General features: G+C 36.6%; 1 protein-coding gene and 1 long non-coding RNA gene across 7 annotated transcripts in view; one reads left to right on the forward strand and one right to left on the reverse strand.

Moving 5' to 3' along the window:
- The window catches only part of LOC112715446 (uncharacterized), a 177,343-nt gene that overhangs the window by 76,329 nt on the left and 73,902 nt on the right, over nt 1–27,112 (reverse strand). The window lies entirely within an intron of this gene.
- On the forward strand, nt 17,990–25,431 carry LOC112715449 (pentatricopeptide repeat-containing protein At5g39350). 6 transcript variants are annotated; one of them, XR_011866532.1, is made up of 5 exons: nt 17,990–18,862; nt 19,180–19,237; nt 20,465–20,543; nt 21,037–24,871; nt 25,048–25,431. XR_011866532.1 is itself a non-coding variant. In XM_025767216.3 (4 exons), exon 4 carries the CDS (start codon nt 21,217–21,219, stop codon nt 23,236–23,238), a length of 2,022 nt encoding a protein of 673 aa, XP_025623001.1. In that variant the 5' UTR covers nt 17,990–18,862; nt 19,180–19,237; nt 20,465–20,543; nt 21,037–21,216; the 3' UTR covers nt 23,239–25,431. The 6 variants fall into 6 exon arrangements, 2 of the variants coding, with proteins under 2 accessions (XP_025623001.1, XP_025623000.1); XR_011866530.1 differs by having other exon boundaries at nt 21,037–23,644; nt 23,885–25,431; XR_011866531.1 differs by lacking the exon at nt 19,180–19,237 and having other exon boundaries at nt 21,037–23,644; nt 23,885–24,871.

The following is a 27,112-nucleotide window of genomic DNA, read 5'->3' on the forward strand; positions in this document are numbered from 1 at the left end:
TTGATTTTTCAGATCCTCAGTAACATGTCTCCTTTTTCATCATTCTTTCAAGAGCCAACATTCATGAACAACAAATTCAAAAGACATATGCACTGTTCAAGCATACATTTAGAAGTCAAAAGTATTGCCACCACATCAAAATAATTAATTTGTTATAAAATCTGAAATTCATGCAATTCTTCTCTTTTTCAATTAAGAACATTTTTCATTTAAGAAAGGTGATGGATTCATAGGACATTCATAGCTTTAAGGCATAGACACTAAGACAGTAATGATCATAAGACACAAACATAGATAAACATAAGCATAAAAATTTGAAAAACAGAAAAATAAAGAACAAGGAAATTAAAGAATGGGTCCACCTTAGTGATGGCGGCTTGTTCTTCCTCTTGAAAATCTTATGGAGTGCTTGAGCTCCTCAATGTCTCTTCCTTGCCTTTGTTGCTCCTCTCTCATGATTCTTTGATCTTTTCTAATTTCATGGAGGAAGATGGAATGTTCTTGGTGCTCCACCCTTAGTTGTCCCATGTTGGAACTCAATTCTCCTAGGGAGGTGTTGATTTGCTCCCAATAGTTTTATGATGAGTGGGGTCTCTTGTTTGCTCCATCCTTTTCTTAGTGATGGGCTTGTCCTCATCAATGAGGGTGTCTCCCTCTATGTCAACTCCAACTGAATAACAGAGGTGACAAATGAGATGAGGGAAGGCTAACCTTGCCAAGGTAGAGGACTTGTCCGCCACCTTATAAAGTTCTTGGGATATAACCTCATGAACTTCGACTTCCTCTTCAATCATGATACTATGAATCATGATAGCACGGTCTATAGTAACTTCGGACCGGTTGCTAGTGGGAATGATTGAGCGTTGAATAAACTCCAACCATCCCCTAGCCACGGGCTTGAGGTCATGCTTTCTTAGTTGAACCGGCTTCCCTCTTGAATCTCTCTTCCATTGAGCGCCCTCTTCACAAATGTCTATGAGGACTTGGTCCAACCTTTGATCAAAGTTGACCCTTCTAATGTAAGGATGTCCATCTCCTTGCATCATGGGCAAGTTGAATGCCAACCTTACATTTTCCGGACTAAAATCTAAGCATTTCCCCCGAACCATTGTAAGCCAATTCTTTGGGTCCGGGTTCACACTTTGATCATGGTTCTTGGTGATCCATGCATTGGCATAGAACTCTTGAACCATTAAGATTCTGACTTGTTGAATGGGGTTGGTAAGAACTTCCCAACCTCTTCTTTGGATCTCATGTCGGATCTCTGGATATTCACTCTTTCTGAGTTTGAAAGGGACCTCGGGGATCACCTTCTTCATGGCCACAACTTCATAGAAGTGGTCTTGATGCACCCTTGAGATGAATCTCTCCATTTCCCATGACTCGGAGGAGGAGGCTTTTGCCTTCCCTTTCCTCTTTCTAGAGGTTTCTCCGGCCTTAGGTGCCATAAATGGTTATAGAAAAACAAAAAGCAATGCTTTTACCACACCAAATGTAGAAGGTTTGCTCGTCCTCGAGCAAAAGAAGAAAGAAGAGAGTAGAAGAAGAAGAAATAGAGGAGATGGTGGTGGCTTTGTGGTTCGGCCAAGGGGGAGAAGTGGTGTTTAGGTTGTGTGAAAATGAAGGAGTGAAGATGGGTTTATATAGGAGTGGAGAGGGAGTGTATGGTTCGGCCATTATGGGTGGGTTTGGGAGGGAAAGTGGTTTGAATTTGAATGGTGAGGTAGGTGGAGTTTTATGAAGGATGTATGTGAGTGATGAAGAGAATAGTGGGATTTGATAGGTGAGGGGTTTTTGGGGAAGAGGTGTTGAGGTGATTGGTGAATGGGTGAAGAAGAGAGAGAGTGGTGGGGTAGGTGGGGATCCTGTGGGGTCCACAGATCCTGGGGTGTCAAGGAAAATTCATCCCTGCACCAAGTGGCGAGCAAAAATGCTCTTTATGCCAATTCTGGCGTTAAACGCCGGGCTGGTGCCCATTTCTGGCGTTTAACGCCAACTTCTTGCCCTTTCCTGGCGTTTAACGCCAGTCTGGTGCCCCTTTCTGGCGTTAAACGCCCAAAATGGTGCCAGACTGGGCGTTAAACGCCCATTTGCTTCCCTTACTGGCATTTAAACGCCAGCAAGATTCTCCTCCAGGGTGTGCTATTTTTCTTTTTGTTTTTCATTCAGTTTCTGCTTTTTCAATTGATTTTGTGACTTCCCATGATCATCAACCTATAGAAAACATAAAATAACAAAAGAAAATGGCGAAATACAATAAAATTGGGTTGCCTCCCAACAAACGCTTCTTTAATGTCAGTAGCTTGACAGTGGGCTCTCATGGAGCCTCACAGATACTCAGAGCAATGTTGAAACCTCCCAACACCAAACTTAGAGTTTGAATGTGGGGGTTCAACACCAAACTTAGAAGTTGGTTGTGGCCTCCCAACACCAAACTTAGAGTTTGACTGTGGGGGCTCTGTTTGACTCTGTTTTGAGAGAAGCTCTTCATGCTTCCTCTCCATAGTTACAGAGGGATATCCTTGAGCCTTAAACACAAGGGATTCTTCATTCACTTGAATGATCAATTCTCCTCTATCAACATCAATCACAGCCTTTGCTATGGCTAGGAAGGGTCTGCCAAGGATGATGGATTCATCTATGCACTTCCCAGTCTCTAGGACTATGAAATCAGCAGGGATGTAATGGTCTTCAATTTTTACCAGAACATCCTCTACAAGTCCACACGCTTGTTTTCTTGAATTGTCTGCCATCTCTAGTGAGATTATTGCAGCTTGTACCTCAAAGATCCCTAGCTTCTCCATTACAGAGAGAGGCATGAGGTTTATGCTTGACCCTAGGTCACACAGAGCCTTCTTGAAGGTCATGGTGCCTATAATACAAGGTATTGAGAGCTTCCCAGGGTCCTGTCTCTTTTGAGGTAATCTCTACCAAGTCAAGTCATCCAGTTCTTTGGTGAGCAAAAGGGGTTCATCCTCCTAAGTCTCATTACCAAATAACTTGTCATTTAGCTTCATGATTGCTCCAAGGTACTTAGCAACTTGCTCTTCAGTGACATCTTCGTCCTCTTCAGAGGAAGAATACGCATCAGAGCTCATGAATGGCAGAAGTAAATCCAATGGAATCTCTATGGTCTCAGTGTGAGCCTCAAATTCCCATGGTTCCTCATTAGGGAACTCATTGGAGGCCAGTGGACGTCCATTGAGGTCTTCCTCAGTGGCGTTCACTGCCTTTTTCTCCTCTCCAAATTTGGCCATGTTGATGGCCTTACACTCTCCTTTTGGATTCTCTTCTATATTGCTTGGAAGAGTACTAGGAGGGAGTTCAGTCACTTTCTTACTCAGCTGACCCACTTGTGCCTCCAAGTTTCTAATAGAGGACCTTGTTTCAGTCATGAAACTTTGAGTGATTTTGATTAGATCAGAGACCATGGTTGCTAAGTCAGAGTGGCTCTGCTTAGAATTCTCTGTCTGTTGTTGAGAAGATAATGGAAAAGGCTTGCCATTGCTAAACCTGTTTCTTCCACCATTATTGTTGTTGAAACCTTGTTGAGGTCTCTGTTGATCATTCCATGAGAGATTTGGATGATTTCTCTATGAAGGATTATAGGTGTTTCCATAGGGTTCCCCCATGTAATTCACCTCTTCCATTGAAGGGTTCTCAGGATCATAAGCTTCTTCTTCAGATGAAGCATCCTTAGTACTGCCTGGTGCAACTTGCATTCCAGATAGACTTTGAGAAATCATATTGACTTGCTGAGTCAATATTTTGTTCTGAGCCAATATGGCATTCAGAGTATCAATCTCAAGAACTCCTTTCTTCTAATTTGTCCCATTGTTCACAGGATTCCTTTCAGAAGTGTACATGAATTGGTTATTTGCAACCATTTCAATGAGTTCTTGAGCTTCTGCAGGCGTCTTCTTCAGATGAAGAGATCCTCCAGCAGAGCTATCCAATGACATCTTGGACAGTTCAGACAGACCATCATAGAAGATGCCTATGATGCTCCATTCAGAAAGCATGTCAGAAGGACACTTTATGATTAGTTGTTTGTATCTTTCCCAAGCTTCATAGAGGGATTCTCCTTCCTTCTGTCTGAAGGTTTGGACTTCCACTCTAAGCTTACTCAATTTTTGAGGTGGAAAGAACTTTGCCAAGAAGGCATTGACTAGCTTTTCCCAAGAGTTCAGGCTTTCTTTAGGTTGTGAGTCCAAACATATCCTAGCTCTGTCTCTTACAGCAAAAGGGAATAGCATAAGTCTGTAGACCTCAGGGTCAACCCCATTGGTCTTGACAGTGTCACAAATTTGCAAAAATTCAGCTAAAAACTGACGAGGATCTTCCAATGGAAGTCCATGGAACTTGCAATTCTGTTGCATTAGAGAAACTAATTGAGACTTAAGCTCAAAGTTGTTTGCTCCAATGGCAGGGATAGAGATGTTTCTCCCATAGAAGTCGGGAGTAGGTGCAGTAAAGTCACCCAGCACCTTCCTTGCAATGTTGGCATTGTTGTTGTTTTCGGCTGCCATGGGTTCTTCTTCTTTGAAGATTTCTGTTAGGTCCTCTACAGAGAGTTGTGCTTTAGCTTCTCTTAGCTTTCGCTTCAAGGTCCTTTCAGGTTCAGGGTCAGCCTCAACAAGAATGCTTTTGTCTTTGCTCCTGCTCATATGAAAGAGAAGAGAACAAGAAAATATGGAATCCTCTATGTCACAGTATAGAGATTCCTTGAGGTGTCAGAGGAAAAGAAGAAGGAGAGGGTAGAAGAAGTAGGATGTGAGAAGAGGGGAAGAATTTTCGAAAATAAGTTAAAAGATTTTGAAAAAGAATTTTGAAAATTGATTGATGATTTTCGAAAACTAAGAGTGGGAAAGAAATTAAGTGATTTTTGAAAAAGATTTTGAAATTAGAAATAAAAAAGATATGATTGAAAACTATTTTGAAAAAGATGTGATTAAGAAGATATGATTGAAAAGATATAGTTTTAAAAAGATATAATTGAAAAGATATGATTGAAAAACAATTTAAAGAGATTTGATTTTCAAAATTAATGACTTGGCTAACAAGAAAAGATATGATTCAAACATTAAACCTTTCTCAACAGAAAAGGCACCATACTTGAAATGTTGAATCAAAAATCATTAATTGTTAGCAAGTATTTTTGAAAATGGAAAGAAATTGATTTTGAAAATATATGATTGAAAAGATATGATTTGAAAAAGATTTGATTTTGAAAAATTATGGAAACTTAAAAAAAATTGATTTTGAAAACAAAATCTTCCCTCTTGTGCCATCATGGCGTTAAACGCCCAGAATGGTATACAATCTGGCGTTTAACGCCCAAAACTCACTCCTTTTGGGAGTTAAACGCCCAGCCAGGCACCCTGGCTGGCGTTTAAACGCCAGTTTGCCTTCCTCACTGGGCGTTTTGAACGCCCAGCTTTTTCTGTGTAATTCCTCTGCTGTATGTTCTGAATCTTCAATTCTCTATATTATTGACTTGAAAAGACACAGATTAAAATTTTTTTTGGATTTTTAGTAATGAGGAATAATCAAAATGCAACTAAAATTAAATAGACAATGCATGCAAGACACCAAACTTGGAAGTTTGTATACTACTGACACTAACAAAATGAGAATGCATATGAGAAACAACAAAACATTCAAGACAAGAGAATTTAAAGGTCAGAGCAAGTAAATCATCAAGAATAACTTGAAGATCACTGAAAACACATGAAAAATGCAAGAAGAACAGAAACATGCAATTGACACCAAACTTAAAATGAGACACTAGACTCAAACAAGAAATATTTTTGGTTTTTATGATTTTGCAATTTTTTTTGGTTTTTCGAAAATTATGTGGAGAAAGAAAAGTAAAGGATTCAAAATTTTTAATAAGAATTCCAGGAATCATGCAATGTTAGTCTAAAGCTTTAGTCTAAAGGAATTAGACATGGCTAGCCAAGCTTCAGCAGGACACTGCATTCAAGAGCTAAATTGAGAATGATGATGAGCGTCACATAATCATCACATTCATCATGTTCTTGGGTGCGAATGAATATCTTAGAACAAGAATGAGCTGAATTGAATAGAAGAACAGTAGTAATTGCATTAATACTCAAGGTACAGCAGAGCTCCACACCTTAATCTATGGTGTGTAGAAACTCCACCGTTGAAAATACATAAGAACAAGGTCTAGGCATGGCCGAATGGTCAGCCCCCAAAACGTGATCAAAAGATTCAAAGATCTAAAGATGAGAATACAATAGCAAAAGGTCCTATTTGTAGAGAACTAGTAGCCTAGGGTTTACAAAGATGAGTAAATTACATAAAAATCCACTTTCGGGCCCACTTGGTGTGTGCTTGGGCTAAGCATTGAAGCATTTTCGTGTAGAGACTTCTCTTGGAGTAAAACGCCAGCTTTTGTGCCAGTTCCGGCGTTTAACGCCGGGCAGTTTTAAGCTGATTTGGAACGCCGGTTTGGGCCATAAAATCTCGAGCAAAGTATGAACTATTATACATTGCTGGAAAGCCTAGGATGTCTACTTTCCAACGCAGTTGAGAGCGCGCCAATTGGGTCTCTGTAGCTCCAGAAAATCCACTTCGAGTGCAGGGAGGTCAGAATCCAACAGCATCTACAGTCCTTTTCAGCCTCTGAATCAGATTTTTGCTCAGGTCCCTCAGTTTCAGCCAGAAAATACCTGAAATCACAGAAAAACACATAAACTTATAGTAAAGTCCAGAAAAGTGAATTTTAACTAAAAACTAATAAAAATATAATAAAAACTAACTAAAACATACTAAAAACATACTAAAAACAATGCCAAAAAGCGTATAAATTATCCGCTCATCAATGAGTAATCCGAATTCTCACTGTAGTGACCAAACGGCTTCCGAGATCCTTTAAATTGAGCTTGACACCAATTCTTGCACCTCAAGTTGAAGTGCGAACCCTTACTGAATCTTTCATACCAGCGTTGAGTGCGAGTCATATCCCTTTTCCTCTTAAAACCGCAGAGAGCTCTAAGCTGACCATCTGTTTCAAGTAAACCATATTCAAGTGGAAAAGTAAAGATAAAAGGCAAAGGTGTTACCCACTTGTAATTTGTGTTGGGCGGTAATGGCCTTGGGATAGGTGTTTCCAGTGGTTCTATAAGTTCTACTCCCTTATAATCTTCTGTGAATTCTTCCACTTCAACTATATCTTGATCAGAGTCTTCAATTTCTCCCTCATTATCGCTTGAGTCATATATTGAAGATTGAGAAAAATCTACCTCAGCATCATCTTCATGTTCACTCAGAGAAGATTCTTCTGTCTCAGAGAAATCACTTGCAGATGCAAGGTCGTCACTAAGAGAACAGGACTCGTGATCATCATCATCAAGGAAGCATGTGTCCTGGGTTATTCCGTTCAGTTCTTCATAAGATATTTGCAGTGGAGGCGGTGCAAAATCCTCCTCAGCGTCAATTGTAACATCCTTGACAGAGTTCTCCACAGCTCTGGATTCAAGTGGCGGTTCGGCATCTCCTGAATCTTCAACCAACTCTTCTTCTTCTACAATGACAACTTCCTCCACTTGTTCTAGTACGAAGTTATGCTCTATGCTGTTCACTGGAGCTTCTAGCGTCTTCTTTGTACTGCGTTCTTCATTGGATTCTCCACATAAAGCCATGGGGGTCTGTTGAGGGGCTGAACGTTTGGAAGATAATTGCTTTAACTCCTCCACTATTGCTTGCTCCAGTTGATGAAGGGTTACAGTAAATTATTTCATTGATTCTTCAAGGCGAACCTGTGATTCTGGCTTTGATGGATATGGGTATGGTGTATGGGGGAGTGGTGGTTCTTGGGAGTAATTGGATTTGTGTTGGGGCGGATAAGGATCGTATGGTGGCAAAAGGTGAAAAGAAGCTTGTGAGTGTGGTGGTTCGAGGTTATGTTGAGAGGATGGTCTATAGGCACGGGGTGGGGCTTGTTGGTAGTTACAAGGTTGTCCACCATATCTTTCAGCTGGGTATGCATTGTAGAATGGTCGTTGTCCATGATATCTTGGAGGGTGTTGTTGCCTAAAGGGTTGATTAGATCCTCTTGACTCCATCCATCCTTGATTGGTCTGACCTTGATGCATATTCCTGCTGTGGTTTCTATTTCCTTCAACAAAGTTAGAACTAAACTCAAAGCGAGAGGGGTGAGAATTCATAGTAGTTATCAGAAATAAGGGGGGAAAAGGAGAAACAAATAAACGAGTAAAAGAAAAATATTTATAATAATCAATAACATGACACACGTTTGCTATTCCCCAGCAACGGCGCCATTTTGACGTTAGGATTTTTGCTAGTATAGAATTTTATAAAAATAGTCGCGTTGTAGATATAGATTCGAAACCAACAGAAATCCCTTCGTACAAACGTTTTGGTTGTCACAAGTAACAAACCCCTTTTAAAATTGATAACCGAGTATTTAAACCTCGGGTCGTCTTCTCAAGTAATTGCAGGGAGGTATGTTCTTATTATTGGCTATGAGTTTGTAAATTGGGGGTTTTAAGAATGAGGAACAATTATGATGAATGACAAGTAAAATAAATAAATGACAGTAAAATAAACTCTTGGCAAGGTATGAGAGATTGGAAGTCCTAGTCTAGTTATCCTTATCAACAATGATGACAATTGAATCTTAATTCCACTTAGTTGACCTTTACTAAAGCAAAGGAAAGTCAAGTGACTAATTAATTAGATCTTCGAATCCTAGTTAATTCCTAAGAACAGATTGGGACTATTGAAGTTCAATTCAATTAGCATAAATAACAATTATCAATTATGTTGAATCTGATAACTCCTGTGTTACTAATTTCTTAACCAAAGCCAAGAATGTAAAAAGTTGAACTAAAATCATAAATATATCATAAATCTGAAAACACTTCAATTCATTCAAAGCAGTAAAATCTAACATGGAAGGTATTCATAAGCCAATTGGGCAATATAAATAAAATATAAATAAAAGTATTAAAGTATCTCAAAGTAGAAGAGAAGTCAAAATAAAGAAATATTGAACCTGATGTGAAGATGAGATAAATTCCTAATTTCTAAAAATCCTAATCCTAAGAGAGAGGAGAGAACATCTCTCTCTAAAAACTACATCTAAAACTAAAATTATGGATTATGATAGTATTCTCTGAATGGATGCAATTCCTCTACTTTATAGCCTCTAATCTGAGTTTTTTTGGGCAAAAAACTGGGTCGAAAACAGCCCAGAAATCGCTGGAGAATAAATCTGCCACGCTGGTTTTTCGTCACTGCGACGCGGCCGCATGGAGCACGCGGTCGCGTCACCTAGCGTCAGGGCCACTATGGCATATTATATATCAAATCGAAGCCTCGGACGTTAGCTTTCCAACGCAACTGGAATCGCGTCATTTGAACTTCTGTAGCAAAAGTTATAACCATTTGAGTGTGAAGAGGTCAGGCTGGACAGCTTTGCAGTTCCTTCAACTTCTTGTATTCCTTCCACTTTTGCATGCTTCCTTTCCATCCTCTAAACCATTCCTGCCCTGTAATCCCTGAAATCACTTAACACACATATCAAGGCATCTAATGGTAATAAGAGAGGATTAAACATAGGAAACTTAAGGCCAAAGAAGCATGTTTTCAATCATAGCACAAAATCAGGAAAGAAAATGTAAAACATGCGAATTGTATGAATAAGTGAGTAAAGAGTTGATAAAAACCACTCAATTGAGCATAAGATAAACCATAAAATAGTGGTTTATCATGCTTCTTGCTGCCGACGACAGTAAGCATGGCTTCCTCGATCCATAAACTGCCTACCCTTAATGTGGACAACCTCCTACAATGGGATTGGTCAACTTATGTGCTGAGCTTCCAGAGGAAGGGGATCAAAGACTAGAGAGAAGGAAAAAAATCTTTCTGTTGATGGCTGCGTATTCATTTTGATGATAATATATTTTCATGAATCGAATTTCTCTCGACTGAAAGCAGATGACACTCCCGGGCAACCTTGGGTGGTCTACTGGATACGGAGGAAGCTGCTCGATCAGATTTATATGGAAACAACTGATACAATGGTAAATTAAACAAAATTTTCATGAAACTTTGGTTCAGATGCTTCTAAAATACTGTGCTAACTAAATAACTTTGTATTTTGGGGACTTGTGTACAGAGCAGAATTAAGGGGGAGAGAGACAGAAGAAAAGAAAGTGGGAAAGAAAACAGTTTTTCTGAAGGGGAAAAAAGAAGAAAAAGGAGAAGAAAGAAAAAAATGTCATTTTGGATTCGTCCTGGAAGAAAACAATTTTTTTTAATCTGAGTATACTTTCACGATCGCTTGTTGAAAACTATCTGTTTATATAAAGTTTTATCTTGCTATTTTAACAAAACTTTTTGTATGTGTTGCAGAGAAGAAGAAGATGAAATTGAGAAAACGCCATCGAAGGAAAGAAAACAACCACAAAGGGTGGTGAAAAAATAAACCGAAATAAGGAAGCTTGTTCTAATGATTTTGAAAGCAAAATTGAATATGGAGACCAGTAAGATTTGGAAATGATTATTTTTGGTTCATTGATACCTTTATTTGATGTTCATTTGATATAGTTTTTCTTATATTTGCTGAAAATTATTCCTATGTGCTTGTGAAGTTAATTACAGCTCTGATATTTGTCTACGGTATATATTCGATGTATTTTTCTTGATGCTTTACTCTATTTTACCACATATTATCAATTTATTTAAAGTTTTATGTTGTTATTTTAACAAAACCTTTTGTATATGTTGCAAAGAAGAAGAAAAAATCGAGAAAATGCCGCCAAAGAAAAGAAAACAAATACAAAGGGTGGCAAAAAAAAACCAAAATAAGGAAGCTTGTTCTAACGGATTTCGAAAGAAAAACTGAATCTGAAAAGGAGTACGTTTCTAAAATGATTATTTCGGTTCATTGATACTTTCATTTGAGGTTCATTGATACTTATTGTATGAATTTTCAAAAGTGAACAAGTAGAGGACGGGACTACTGAAATGATTTATTGCAGACGTAAGATTCATTTTTTTATATAAGTTCTTTTTCTTTGTTTGCTAACTTTTTCCTAAACTCATGTAATTTCTCTGGATTTACAAAATAATATTTATTTTTTTCTTAGTCTGCCGACTGCAAATTTGGGCAGCGAACCTCTGTTACAAACTCAGACGAGCTCGACACCGTTTGTAAATGCACCGACCAATACCAGGTAATTTCGATTCATTTCTAGGTTTAGTTGAGGTTCATTGGAATCAAAAAATAAATTTGATGTGTTTTTAATCTTCTGCTTTTAATCTTGGTTGATGATTTTAATCGTCTCCAGAAACACTTAAATAAGCCATATTTAACAAGGATTTTTTAATTATAAGTCGTATTTTATTTTGAAAAAAAATTTCAAAATAAAATACGACTTATAATTAAAAAAAATCCTAGTTAAATATGCCTTATTCCGGTGTATTTATGTATTTCTGGAGATGCTGATAATGGTTGTCATTGTTAAATATGGTTTATTTTTTTAATTTATAATTTAAAAAATTCTTGAAGAAGCCATGGTTGTTGTCTGTGTAGTTTTGTGTACTCCTATATACTCTTTGTAAATCTATATAATATTTGGAGATAACGATAATGGATTAAATTTGATTAAAAACACGGATTTGAAAAAAGTTAAAGGGAGTTCGCCGAGTGGATAGGCGAACTCTATAATTTTTATAGAGTTCGCCGAGGGTGCGGCGAACTTGCTTTATAAAAAAAAATCGTATTTGTGGAATTAAAATTCAAAAATAGCTTTTGAAAAAATATAATTTTTTTATTTCTAAAAAAAACCTTATTTTAAATGGTAAATTTATTCATATGAGGTGTTGTGCACATATTGTAAACTTAATTGTAAAAGAAGGATTGAAAGAGATTGATGAATCAGTCTTGAGGATTCGTAGTGCAGTAAAATATGTTTGATCTTCCCCATCTGGAGTTAGTAGGTTTCAAAAGTGTGTTGAACTAGAAAAAATTCAATATAAAGGCTTGTCTTGCATGGATGTTGAAACTAGGTGGAACTTGATGCGTGAGCATCTTTTCTATCTTTTCCTAGTGAATTTGCATCTTATTTGTTGAGTTTAATAACAAATTAATTATATTTTAGCCAATATGGATGCTATTTTGAGTCTTTTCCAATTTTGTTTATTTTAGGTAGCACTCGACTGGATTTGATGGAGTTTCTGCAGCTCAAAAATTAAAGGAGATAGCAACGAGGAGCGACGCGTACACGTGACTGACGCGTACGCGTGATTTGGAGCTTTCCATGGCGACGCGTGTGCGTGACTGACGCATACGCGTGATTTGAAGAATTGCTGACCAATGCGTACGCGTGACCGACGCGTCCGCGTGATTCGCAGAAAAGACCATCGACGCGTACGCGTGACATGCGCCACGTGCAGAAAATGCAGAAAACGCTGAGGGGTGATTTTTGGGCCCCATTTTAGCACCCAAGTTAGACGCGGATCCAGTGAAGTCAAGTGGTCCCCACGTTACAAGATGCGGAGTAGTTAGTTAATTCTGATTTAAATTCAAAATTGATTTTAAAATAGGAAAAGATATTATCTTAATTTTAAATACTAGATTTTAAATTAATTAGGATTAGTTATAAAAAGGGAAGATTTCTCTTCTATTAGGTAGATTACATTAGGGGGATTCCATTAGGGAATTCTATACAAATTTACATCACACATTCCATGAGCAACTAATCCTCCATTGTTAAGGTTAGGAGCTCTGTCTATTTGTATGGATTGATTTTATTGCTTTTTCTATTTTAATTTATGCATGAATTTATAATTTAAGAATTGTTTTCGCTCTTTATTTTATGAATTTTGGTGGAACGGAAGTATGACCCTCTTTCTATTTGAGTTCTTGTAAAACTTGGAAAAGCTCTTTACTTGAACAATAGCTTGAAAACATATTCTCCTAAATTTTAATTATCTGGATTTAACGGGATACGTGACATATAATCCTTTTATTTTTGGGTAATTAGAGTTTTTGTGGCATATAAACTGAAATTTGATCATGTAACTTCTAATTGGAATTAATTGACCAAGGAATTGGCAGTTAATGAATTTTAGAGGAGACTAGAAAGGTCTAAGGAATTAGGGTCTAGTCACATATAGTTTGCCATAAATTAAATCCTACATAATTAAAATAGTTAGTAAGAAAAATAAATCCAGAAAAATAGATAACTCTGAAACCTTAACAGTTTTCTCCATATTTTATTCCCAACTTATTTATTTGTCTATCCTTTTTATATTCTGAGTTCGAATTTAAACCTTTTGGATATCTCAAAACCCTTTTCTGCTTGCCTAACTAAGCCTATCAAATACTATTGTTGCTTAATCCATCAATCCTCGTGGGATCGATCCTTACTCACGTAAGGTATTACTTGGTACGACTCGGTGCACTTGCCGGTTAGTAGTGTGGTTATAAAATACCGCATCAGAACTCTACCTATCAAATGTTAGAGGTAGCTTTGAAGCATCGCAAAGTATTTGAGTTACTTGCTTTGAAAGATAATACCTATATAGGAGAGATGAATGGAGGAAAAGGGAGAGGTGTTCCTTGTGATTCAGACTAGGAGTATGCTAAGTCCATTGTACCATTTTTGCGAGTGTTCAGTGATGCCACTATACGTGTTTCTGGTACCTTATATGTTACCAGTGATATGTATATGAAGGAAGTATTTGCAATTGGACGATTTATTCATCATTCTTGTCATTCTGCTAATTTTAGTACTATGTCAATGGCAGAAAGGATGAAGGTTAAGTATGAGAAGTATTAGGGCAATCCTAATTCGGTGAATATGTTGTTATTAATTGCTATCGTCTTAATTCAATGCAAAATATTGAGTATGTCAATTATTTATTGGATTACTTAGTTGGAGAAGAAAAAGGAGGCGAATTGAAGTCAAAGTTATCCAAGTGCATAAAGTTACTTTATCAGCAATACCAAAGTTCTGAGGAAGCAAGTGAAGCTGATACGCAAGATGTTCAAGCCAACAACATTAATACCGATGTTCATGGCATGTGCTTTTTTCTGCAAGCAACCGGTCGTAGAACTAATATAAGTTCTGAACTTGATAGATATTTACAAGAAGAATGCGAGCCATACTCCCATAAGTTCGATATACTAAACTGGTGGAAGGTCAACTCAACCCAATTTTCAATTGTTGGAAATATGGCTCGTGAGGTATTGACCATACCTGTTTCTATGGTAGCTTTGGAGTCTGCATTTAGTACTGGAGGAAGAGTCCTCGATCCATATCGCAGTTTCTTAACACCTAGAATGGTAGAGGCCTTAGTTTGCACAGGAGATTGGTTTAAGGAAGATCTTTTCTCTGCTTTAGATGATGATGAAGTTGACAAATTAATCAAGATATAGAATTTTGTTCATATTTCTTCTCATTTTATTTTATTTTTGTTTTTGTCGTCTTTCTATTTTAGAATTTAGGTATTAGTTACCAAATAAAAGTTGTTGAATATAGACTTGATAATTAATTTAATTCCCTTGGCAGATATATTTTTCTCTAATGATGGTGCTTGTTCTATGGCGACATCAAATGATAATCTTGATGATGACTAGGTAAGCTTATTATTCTTATTTGGTTTAATACTTTTATTCAAAGATTTGTTTTAAAATGATAAAGGTATATTTTGTTATTTGCATATATATTTTTCTCAAAGGTTATGGTTGTTTGATGATTTTGTTGACAACTTGGCATCTTTTGATATTTTGTGGTTGTTGTTTTAGAGAGATTTTTTTGTGGTATCCTTTTGATATTTTAAGAATGATTAAATATTTTACAGATTAGCTATTGTTATTAGATTTATAAAAAATCAAATTCTAGTTGTAATGAACCTATACACTTTAAAATGACTTTAGTATTAATTTTACTTTTAAAAAATTTATGGTTTGAAAATTGAATTTCTAAAAGCTGGTTTTAAAAGTGAAATTTTTGTTAAAAAATCTAGTTTGAAAATTGGATTTTTAAAAACTAGTTTTAAAACTGAATTTTTGGTTGAAAAAACTGGTTCTAAAACTGGATTTAGAAAAAATGGATTTTAGATTTGGATATTAAAAAACCAGATTTAAAATCGGTTTGTAAGTAAAACCGGATTTAAATTCTAAAATCAATTTAAAACCGATTTTTGTTTTTTCAAACTAGTTTATAATTGGTTTCTCTCTTCAATCCAATTTCGGTTTGGTTTCATGAACCACAAAACTAGTTCTGAAGTGGATCTAGTTTGGATTTTTAAAAATCCAAACCAAGCCCACCCTTGCTTTCAACCTCTGGATATGTAAGTTTTTCAATGTGCAGCTTTCGGTTTTTTAGTTCCTACTCTAATCATTTAACATTAACTTCTTTTTTGTTTACCTTCCTTAGAGTTCCTATTGCGATGTCTCTTTCAAGTTCTCTTGTGGAAGAGATAATAAAAGATCAAAATACCTTTAACTATGTTCCTTCGAAAAGTCAAGTAGAAGAAGCTTCTGTTAATGAGTAAGTTCTGCTTAAAATTTTTTTTATTAGTTTTAATGGTATAGATATTAATTTTGGGTCATTATTGAACTCTTTCCTGTTTGATGCAACATCCCTCCGAAACCACAACAGCAATCCTGCAAAGATGCTCCAACAAAACAATCGGAACAAGAAGCACCTCTCGATGTGTAAGTTTTACTGCTTGTTCAAATCTGGGTAATTTTAGTTCATTACATAGTTTATTTGAGGTTCATTTCTGTTAGTTACAACTGCCTTCCGGAACTCGAACACCAGGCCCGTGAAGAATCTTTCGCAAGACAGACGGAGCAAGAACCTCCCCTGAATGTGTAAGTTTTAATTAAGATCCTTTTTATTAATTTTGATGCTATATCATAATATTTTTCAATTATTAGTTAAAACTTTCTTCTGTCATCTTACAGTTTTTCCTGTTCTCGATATTGGAAAGATGATGCACCTTCCTTCAGCCTTGGCATAAGTCTCCCGACCTCTCAACCAATGGTAACACAACTTGAAATGTTGGCAGACGCGGTAATGGATGTTGGGGTGATAGCAGCATTAAAATCTGCTAAGGAAATCAGTGCTGAGCCGAGCTTGACCATCCCTGAAGGGTATAAGACTCCAGAGAAAGAAAAAAGAAATCACATAGTAGTTGAGGGAGAAATATTATCATTGGATGACACAGTTAAAAGTTTTCAAAGATACTACCATTAAATATGACACCATATTCTTGTTGGACCATGAAGTGCATTTGGAAGGGATTAGAAGCCAATTCATGTCTCTAATGTCCAGAGAAGATGTAGAAAACACGGTAAATTCTTTACCTATTACATTAACATTAATGATTTTTCTAAAAATTTTTATACCCATATGTTTAATAAATTTTCTTCTTATAGGTGGTCAATGCAATGTGTATGATTCTCAACGACAGAAAATGTCGCCAACGCTTCCCCTCTCTTTCTCTTCTCTCCTCTGCTTTGTGTGGGTATGTGATGTTGTGTGTGTGTTTGGGGAGGGTGAGAAAGGTGAGGTAGTTATGTTAGTGTTAGATTTAGGATAAAATTAGGGTTTTGGTTTGGAAATTAGGGTTTTGTGTATGAAATTGGAGATTTTTAGTAGTTTAGTAATTTTAATAAAATTATGGTAATAGAATAATTGAAAACTAATTTTAGTCCAACATTAATATTTATAAAAATACTATTTAATTATCAACTTACAAGATTATTTTTAAATAAATAATCTAATTCAATAATTAGATATAATTAAATTAATTTTTTTTTTAAATTATAAAATAAAATTTAAATTTAAATTATTTAAATTAAAGCATATAAAATGATCTTTATTTTTTTTTATCATTAAAGTTTTCAAAATCAATAATAAAAAAGTACTCAATTAGTATAAAATTTTTTAAAAATATATTCTCAAATAAATAAAATAAATCATTAAATAATAATATTTAGTTTCTGAAATTCGGAGTCTTACATGCGGTAACAATTTACTAACAGTTATTAGTCTTTATTAAGAAAATATGCTTCTCTTTGATTATTTTTTTTGAAGAGGTTGAGGTGCTACGTTTGCATGTGGTCGTAAAAGAGTGGAGTCTCACGACGAGACAAGATGCCAGGCTGCTGAACGTCCCATACTTTGCATTAATAATTGTGGTTTCTTTAGAAGGGTTTACCATGATACTGTGTTCCAAATGCTACAAGAACATGCTGTTGAAGCAAAAAACAAGACAAGCTCGCAAGTAGTGAAAATAAAGGTGATGATTTCAACGAAGTAAATCTGTAGTAAATTATGGCGGATTTTGATTATTGATGACAAACTTAAATGTTGGTATTTTATGTTTAGTTTTTTTTGTTATTTGACTTTTGAGTTTGTATTTTGAATGAGATCATAACATTGTGGTTTATATAGTATTTTTAATTTGAATGATATTTTAAAGTTTATATAACAACAACAAAGTCTTGTCCCACTAGATGGAATTGACTATATGAATCAAACCATGCCGTTAAACTCTATCATGTATCGTGTCTACAGAGAGACTGTTTACATGTAGATTTTGTTTGACTACTTTATTAATAGTTTTTCTAGGTCTTTTTCTGCCTTTTACTTCTTGTCCATCTTTCATCTCATCCACCCTCCTAAATAGATACTCTGTCAGTCTTCTTATCATGTTCAAACCACCTGAAATGCAATTCTATCATCTTTCTCATAATAGGGGCTACTTTAACGCACTCTCTCTTGTATCTTTGTTCTTTATTCTATCCAATTAAATATGACTATTTATCTATTTCAATAGTTATGTTTATACTAGACTATAATTAGATTTTAGTATGTTTATTTATATTTTATTTATTATTTTATTATAAAATATTTTTTTCCGTTAATCTACTATTCAACCAATTAAATAAGGAAACATCATTAGTATTTTCTTTTTTTTTGATTGAAATTTTTGAGATGAATAGTATTATAACATGGTATTTAAGTTTTTGGAACTCATTAAATAAATAAACTAATAAATTAGCAACCAGAACTTGATTTAACGCATATCCAATCCACAAAACGCTAGTCCAAACTGAGAGTCGATTCGGCCGTGAGGAAGCTCCCGGGAGAAAAGATTGCGCAACAACGCTGCGTTGCGCCGGTGGTATCACAGTACCAAGAATCATCTCAAACAAACTCGCCGACGGCACACACGACGTAGCACTCGGAGCGCTTGCGGAACCTAGTCGGAACCTCGCTGGAAGGAGAGATCCTCTGCGGTCCGATAGCTTAACCGATGATAGGGAGTGTTTTGGGTAGCCTGCCGGCGTTAGCTCCACGTCGACCTGGCACGGTGGTTCTCTGGTAGAAGTAGTGCTCCTCAGGCGGTCATCATCGTCTTCTCCTTCTGGAAACGCAGCAGCAGGAATCGCAAAGGAGAGGGAGATGGGGAAGCAATTTCTGTTTTGAATTTAGTGTTGCACCCGGGTTTCTTTCGGATCGGGTCGGTCTGCCAGGCCCAACCCACGACAAGAAAACTCCAAAGAAAGTCCCAAACAAATGAAGAATCCAGCAACATCAGCACCTCTGCGTGTCTGCCTCACAGTCAGAGCCTCAGTTCCTCTACCCCCTGGCAGTTCGCCATCACCGGCGACAACCAGGCGCCAGAGCCGCCGCCTTCCTTTCTTCCTCTATCATACTTCATCATCAGCCGCCAACTCTCCTCTCACCATTCTCCACGTTCCTCACGTTGCTGACCTGTCTGTGTTCACCTCTTCGGCTCTTCCTCATGTGGCCGCCGCCGTCTGAAATAGCACCTGCAGGTAAACCAGCATAACCACTCTTGATTTTAATTTTTTTTTACTTTAATTGAAAATCTGAAACAAATGTTAACTAAAATAACTTATTTTAAAAAAAGTAGATATTTTTTATTTGTCCCAATCCTGATTTATTAATTTTAAATTGTTCTGATTTTTAAAAATATGTTAATGCTTGAGCCTTGATTATATACTTTTATGCTAGCAACTGCACATTTGGTATTCTTGATTTGCTCTAATATTAGTATGTTTATGCTAACCAATATCATGTAATATTAATTATGAACCGGTCCATTTGTTTTTAATGTACTCTATGAAATTAGGAAAGGGATTCAAAGATAAATGGAATTTGGATTCTTGGAGAGATTCAAGTTCACTTGGGTAACAACCTATGCTTCTGTCTTATTTACAAATTATAATCATCTTAATCTTTTACCACACCCCTGACATTACAAGAACTTAGCCTGTGTATGTTTCCGGATAGTTGGTTACATAGTCAGAAGATATATATGATCTATACCCAGTTTTTTGAATGACCATTCATGAGATGAGTGTTGAAAAGTTAATTCTGTTGACATATCAATACATAATTAAATATATATTTAAATACATTTAAATTGTTAATGAGAAAGTGAAAACAGACACTTAATAAGAAGCAGATGTAGCACTAACTGAATTCATTGAGATTTATTTTCTCCGAGGACAAATCTGACTGCTGATTTAATTGTATACCCAAAATACCATTACCAAGATGTATTATATTTTGTTGGTACGTATTTGTGATAGGTTCAGGGAGCGGCAGAAACAGTAGGCTTTATTGATGAACTAGGGATTGCAAATCACAATTCCCTTATTGGAATACACGGTTGGAACTACCAACTATGGAGGGTGTTCTTCCTCTCCAGTTCTAACAGTTTTAACAGAAAATTCACAAAACTAAAACTAACTAATCAACTAGTATTTATAGGCAGCAGCTAGGACTAAGAACTATTGCCCTTATGCTTGCTAGTGCAGCTCAAAGGAAACAAGAAGATACTAATTCACAGCAACTAGGAAGTAGGAGCTAAAACAACTAAAAACCAGCAATTAGACTACTTACTTTTCCTCTTGTAAACTAAATCAAACATGTTTCTATCAATTTGTTTTATATTGATACGTTATTGAGAAGTGAAAGGAATAATAATGGCTATAAAGTAAAAGATGGTATAAAGATTATGTTAAATCTTCTAAAAGGACGCAATTCATAATATTTACCCAAAACAAAAAACACAAAGACCATTAAAAATTGTGTGAGAAATTGAAGAATTTTCCCTTTCCATGAAATGAAATGCATGAATCATCTTATGGTTTATAATTAACTTCGAGATAAATGAAGGAGGAATCTATAGCTGATGAATGTAACTTACTCTTATTGCATGAATATTTGCTATTTTGTTATTAAAATTCGTGCATCTCTTTCTTGCTGCTACTTGCACCACGCAAGGTCGAGCCACCCCCTTTTCAGCTCTATCTCCATCATGTGTTCGTTATTTATTTTGGATTGAAAACTTTGTCTTCGTAATGTACTGACTAATGGCTAATGAGCATATTGGAATCTCTATGATGCAGTTCGAAGAAATTGTGGGTGGGACAGAGGCCTGTAAAGCTATTAGTTTTGGATTTAAGACTCCTAGAGATGCTATTCAAGGTTTCACCTTCCCCCCTTTGTTTACGTTAACTATTAACTATTATCTTCATTAAACTTTTGAGCTTTAATACTTTTTTATCTTGCTATTGAATCCCTTGTTTATACATGACGTGGTGTTTGAACGCTGCAATGGAAGTGGCTCTGGATATTACAGTGTCATTATTAGGCATAGCATTAATACATAATAGATTATCCTTTAAGTTTAGCTGTGGAGTATGTGAATCATCACTATAGCATGGTCTTGCTTATTTATGCTTGTCTTTGTAACCATTATAAATTAATATTCATTAAGATGGTCTCTTCCTATGTTCTCTGATCATGATGCAATTCATGCTAAAATTGTACATAGAGATTTCAATTGTCATTAAAAATCATAGGGGTTAGTCCACTTGTAGTTTCCCTTGTGTTTGTTTGATTTACTTAAGCCATTTTCATCCTAGATGTGAGTTTCTGCTATGGCTCTGACAAGTATGGTTTTTCTGCACGTCTCTAGGAACTTACATTAACAAGAAATTCCCATCCACCGCCACCATTTCCATCCAAGGTTGCATTGTTGCTGGTATTTGCCACAGTGCCAAAATGACCAAGATTCGTCGCAACTATCTTCATTTCATTCAGAAATACCAAAGGCAAGGCTTTTCTACCTTTCTGTAGGCGTTTTGAAATAGAACAAATGAATAGGGCAATTAAGGTTTCAAATAAAGACAAGAGCTTTGGGAGCCTTGTAGCGAAGTGTGAATTGCTATTGCGAAGATATTCAGCATCTCACTCACTTTCTGAGACCAAAAAGCTTCATGCCTTCATCCTCACCCTTGGCCTTCTCTCCTCTTCTGATTTTTGCTCAATGCTTTCCACAAGCTACGCCCAATGCAGCCATGCTTCCTATGCATCCCACCTGTTTGATAATTTGCCCCGACGGAGCTTGTTCTCCTGGAACACCATGATGAGGATGTATGTTCAAATTGGAAGACCCCACAATGCTCTTAACTTGTTTGCCGAAATGCTTGATTCGGACCATGTTGCGCCTGACAATTTCACATACCCAATAGTCATCAAGGGTTGTAGTGATTTGTCCTTGTTTGATATGGGTGTTGGAGTTCATGGTCGGACATTGAGGGTCGGGTTTGATTCGGACACATTTGTCCAGAACTCTTTGCTGGCGATGTATATGAATGCTGGGGAGAAAGAGGCGGCCCAGCTGGTTTTTGACTTGATGCAGCAACAAACTGTGGTGTCTTGGAATACAATGATTAACGGGTACTTTCGGAATAATTGTGCTGAGTTAGCATCGAGAATGTATAATAGAATGATGGATGTGGGTGTAGAGCCTGATTGTGCAAGTGTGGTTTCAGTACTGCCAGCTTGTGGGCTTTTGAAAAATGTGAAGCTTGGGAAAGAGGTTCATTTGTTAGTTAAGGAAAAGGGTTTCTTGGAAAATATGACAGTCAGAAATGCATTGCTGGACATGTATTTTAAGTGTGGTCATATGAAAGAGGCATGGAAATTAGTGAATGGGATCAAGGAGAAGGATGTGGTGGCATGGACAACTTTGATAAATGGATACATGATTAGTGGCGATGCAAGAAGTGCTTTGGTTGTTTGTCCGATGATGCAGTGCGAAGGAGTGAAACCAAATTCAGTAACTATTACTTCTCTACTATCAGCCTGTGGCAGTTTGGCTTCTTTGAAACATGGCAAGTGCTTACACGCATGGGCGATAAAGCATTGGCTTGATTCAGAGGTTCATGTGGAAACATCCTTGATTGACATGTATGCGAAATGTGCCTGTGGCAATCTAAGCTATAAACTGTTCATGAAAACCTCTAAAAAGAGAACACCCGTGTGGAATGCGGTTCTATCTGGGTTCATACAGAATGGCCTTGCAAGAGAAGCAATAGAACTTTTTAAACAAATGTTAGCGAATGACATACAACCTGACAATGTAACCTTTAATAGTGTGCTTCCTGCATATGCTATTCTTGCCGACCTACAACAGGCAATGAACATGCATTGTTACCTTGTAAAGTTGGGATTTCTTTCCAGGCTTGAAGTAGCAAGTATTCTAGTCGATATATACTCGAAGTGTGGTAGTTTAGGATATGCTCACCAGGTTTTTAATATAATTCCTATGACAGAAAAGGATATTATCATTTGGAGTGGAATAATTTCTGCATATGGAAAACACGGGCATGGTGAAATGGCTGTTTCACTTTTCAATCAAATGGTACAGTCTGGAGTGAAACCGAATCAAGTTACTTTCACCTCTGTTCTGCATGCTTGCAGCCATGCAGGTTTGGTTGATGAGGGTTTGTCTTTGTTCAAGTTTATTCTTAAACAACATCATGCTATTCCCAATGTTGATCATTATACTTGCATAATTGATCTTCTTGGTCGTGCTGGTCGACTCAATGATGCATATAGCCTTATTAGAACAATGCCTATAACACCTAACCACGCTGCTTGGGGTGCACTACTTGGTGCTTGTGTGGTTCATGAGAATGTTGAACTGGGAGAGGTAGCTGCAAGGTGGGCTTTCGAGCTCGAGCCTGAAAACACTGGAAATTATGTATTGTTGGCCAAACTTTATGCTGCAGTGGGAAGGTGGAGAGATGCAGAGAAGGTAAGAGATATGGTTAATGAGGTGGGATTAAGAAAACTACCAGCACACAGTTTAGTTGAGGTCAGAAATTTGTGACTAACATACTTGAAAATTCTATCAAAGCATGAGCATTACTGCTATAGCTTCTGAAGACCCTATAAAAGGTTTGAGGTCATGTCCTTTCTAGAATTGTGAAGTGCCGGGGGGGAATTCAATCCATATTATATGGGGTGATCTTCATGTTAAAGGTGTGTCCCTTTGACCTACTACAAGTACTCCCATTGTCATTATGGGCAATCCAGTACACAAGCATCCCCACCGAAAGTGTCTAATGTACTCAGTGTAACCTGATAATTATATCAGTGATTGTTTTCACGGCTTGAAACTGTCACCTTGAGGTCACAGGGAGACAACTCAACCGTTCCTTGAAGGCTCCCCTTTGTCTCCCGCTATCATGATGAATTGTTGAAGCTTTTATTCCCTTCTCACAAAGCAAGATCTGGTAATATCATGTTTTCCTTGTTATAAAGAGCTATATAGTATATAGTATGCAAAAGGTGTGACACTCTGGGTTCTGAATTGAATATGGGAGATGCAGCTAGACTATTATCATTAGCTTAACTATGTAAGATTGTGATTACTAATTAAAAATAGTAATTAGGAGTACTTACTACTTAGTGTTCAAATTCCGATCATTAACAAGCATCAATCTTGTTCTAATGTATGGAAAGGTATCTGTCAGGTTTGGACAACTTTTGAGCAAAATCTCATTTGGAGACTGAGTGCGGGAACTCAGGTGAACATGTGGACTGACCATTGGATACCTGCTGTGCAAAGACTAGCTGATCTTATCCCTGAATTTCTTATAGAAAATCGGATGGAGGACAAAGTGGTGGAATATGTGTCCGGCTCAAGCTGGAATTTTAATCTCCTTGATAATTTTCTAGAAGAAGATTGGGTTTCTATCTTGACTGTAATTAAACCACTGGAGAGTGGTATGGGAGAGGACCAAGTTGCTTGGTTACACTCATATAATGGTTCCTTTACCATTAAGTCAGCTTGTTCGATTTATCTAGAGGCTGAAGATAACTCTGCAGCTTCGCTTTTCACAAAGGTCTGGAAATTGCAAGCTCCACAGCGACTTCGTGCATTTTGTTGGCTAGTAGCAAACAATGCTCTTTTCACAAATGAGCTTCGTTTTCGAAGAAGAATGGCACCGGATGATCTTTGCTGTATTTTGTGGTCTTTATCATGAATCTGTGCTCCATGTCCTCAGAGATTGTAAAGTCGCGTACGAGACATGGAAGAGCATAGATAATTCATTGAATATGGATACTTCTTTCAGTAAGCCTCTTTACTCATGGCTCCTGGAAAATCTTTCGGCTCAATCCCACCACCAAGGTGTTCCTTGGCCCCTGATCTTTGCACAATGAATACCCTCTAGTTTCGGCAGAACAAGTTCATCTTTGAGGTTGACCAGTGACCACTCTCTGCAAGGAGATTCTATTTGTTTAACAGCTTTACACTACCATTTTGAACAATCCGAGCTTTTTTTATCCAGGAGTAGAGTTGGTTCCTTTTCTGAGAAACAAATCAGATGAATGCCCTTTGCCTCGCCATTCTTCAAATTAAATACTAATGGCTGTCACAAAAGAAGGAATTGCGGCTTGCGGTGGTATCATAAGGGATCTTGATGGCAAGTTTTTGGCATGTTTCAGTGCTAATTTGGGTACTTTCTCTGTTACTCAATCACTATGGAGAATTCTTCTTGGATTGGATTTGGTTATCAACCTTAGTATTCTTAACCTAAGTATAGGTGGATTTAAAGGTTGATGCAAAGCTCTGTCTGGGGAATACTGCTGATTTTCATTCTGCTAAATCTCTTGTTACTGCGATTAATTCCAGATGTCACAGGTTTGCCGCTTGGGAAATTCATCATGAATTCAGGGAAGCAAACACTTGTGCTGATCAACTGGCGGCAGAGAGTCATATTAGCATGCCACTTTTTCTTTAGTTTACCTTTTGCTATTTCTTCTTATATCATGGCAGACGTCATTGGTACTTCTTCATCTAGAGTTATTTCTGTGTAGTTTTCTTGGACTTTAGCCACATTTCTTATAAAAAATAAATGTTATTTACACATACACAATAGACATTATTTGGACTCGTGCATTAGTAGGTATTAACATGTCCATTAATCTATCATTTTTATTGATTAAATCTGAAGGTAAGAATACATTGGAATGGTGAGAATACATTGGAATGGTTCATGTGCTGTCTTCTAGTTAACTTTACTGCTTGCCATACCTTGTTTTAGCTCTTTATTTTCCTGTTATATATTATTAATGTTTAAATTTTACTTGTGCGATTAACATTTGGATCCAAGGCATGGAAGACCTGTACAACTGAATTCGAATTGGCAACACAGTTTAAAGAATTATTACTCATTAATGCATACAAAGATACAACTCCAGTCATGCATGTCTTAATAATAATAATTATATGCATTAATGAGTAATGATTCTGATGCTTGACATTTTCTATTAATTCTCGATATTCTTTTATCAAAATAAGTTGAATTTTTTTTTTGTTTACCCAAATGGTATTTCCCAACGCGATAGGTTAAGGACTAATCCGCCGCAGATCTGAGTTCCATTTAAGGATCTATCTTTGACTAATGGGTTGCTACATGCACAAGGCGGGGTTTAAACTCCCGACACTTGCTTAAACGGACGAGTGAATAAGTTTAATATTTAAGTCTATATTTCTGTAAGTATATGAAGTGATTAACCGATGAAGTCTTCATATATTATGAGACATTGGGTCTTAACTATTAATTAAGACTTAATTTCTTTAAATGAATATTATAAGAAAATATTCATTCTCTGTCTAATTCCCTTAACAAGATCTATTAGGTGCGTACCACTTCTAAAGACATATTTTTTTGGACAATACGTTTTAAGGGGCGTGTGGTTGAAGGGAATATAAATATGAGGCTTGCTACACATACAAGTCTTTTTGACTTACAAGTTTTACAAGTTGCTACACATTAAAGTCTTTTAATGCGTTATTTAGTTTCCAAAGCGCTACACTCACCGTGAATTATGAACGACTCCTCTTCCTCTTCCTCTTCCTCTTCCTCTTCTTCTTTCTTCTTCTTCTTCTTCACTCACCGTGAATTATGAAAAACTCATCTTCCTCTTCCTCTTCCTCTTCCTCTTCTTCTTCACTCACCGTGGATTATGAACAACTCATCTTTCTCTTCCTCTTCCTCTTCCTCTTCTTCTTCTTCTTCTTCTTCTTCACTCACTGTGGATTATGAACAACTCCTCTTCCTCTTCCTCTTCCTCTTCCTCTTCTTCTCCTTCTTCTTCTTCTTCCTCCTCCTCCATGTATTTCTTCGTTATTCTCTTTGCCTTTTCATTAGTTGTTTTATTTGCATTTATTACTGGTATTCTTGCTTCGTTTTTTTCGATTTTCATGGTTTCTGAAATCAAGCTTTGAAATCGTTTTGAAGATAATGGAACTTCATAAATACACCCAAACGATTATAGAAAATACACCCAAACGATTATAGAAAATACACCCAAACGATATTTCTTCGTTATTCTCTTTGCCTTTTCATTAGTTGTTTTACTTGCATTTATTACTGGTATTCTTGCTTCTTTTTTTTCGATTTTCATGGTTTCTGAAATCAAACTTTGAAATCGTTTTGAAAATAATAGAACTTCAGAAATACACCCAAACGATTATAGAAAATACACCCAAACGATTATAGAAAATACACCCAAACGATATTTCTTCGTTATTCTCTTTGCCTTTTCATTAGTTATTTTACTCGTTTATTACTGGTATTTTTACTTCTTTTTTTTCGATTTTCATGGTTTCTGAAATCAAGCTTTGAAATCGTTTTGAAAATAATGAAACTTCAGAAATACACCCAAACGATTATAGAAAATACACCCAAACG

Source organism: Arachis hypogaea, chromosome 10 (genome assembly GCF_003086295.3).
Source record: "Arachis hypogaea cultivar Tifrunner chromosome 10, arahy.Tifrunner.gnm2.J5K5, whole genome shotgun sequence".
Classification (NCBI taxonomy): Eukaryota; Viridiplantae; Streptophyta; class Magnoliopsida; order Fabales; family Fabaceae; genus Arachis; species Arachis hypogaea.

Excerpts from the sequence above, each read along its gene's own strand:
- LOC112715449 (XM_025767216.3), top strand. The coding sequence starts at position 21,217 with ATGAATAGGGCAATTAAGGTTTCAAATAAAGACAAGAGCTTTGGGAGC.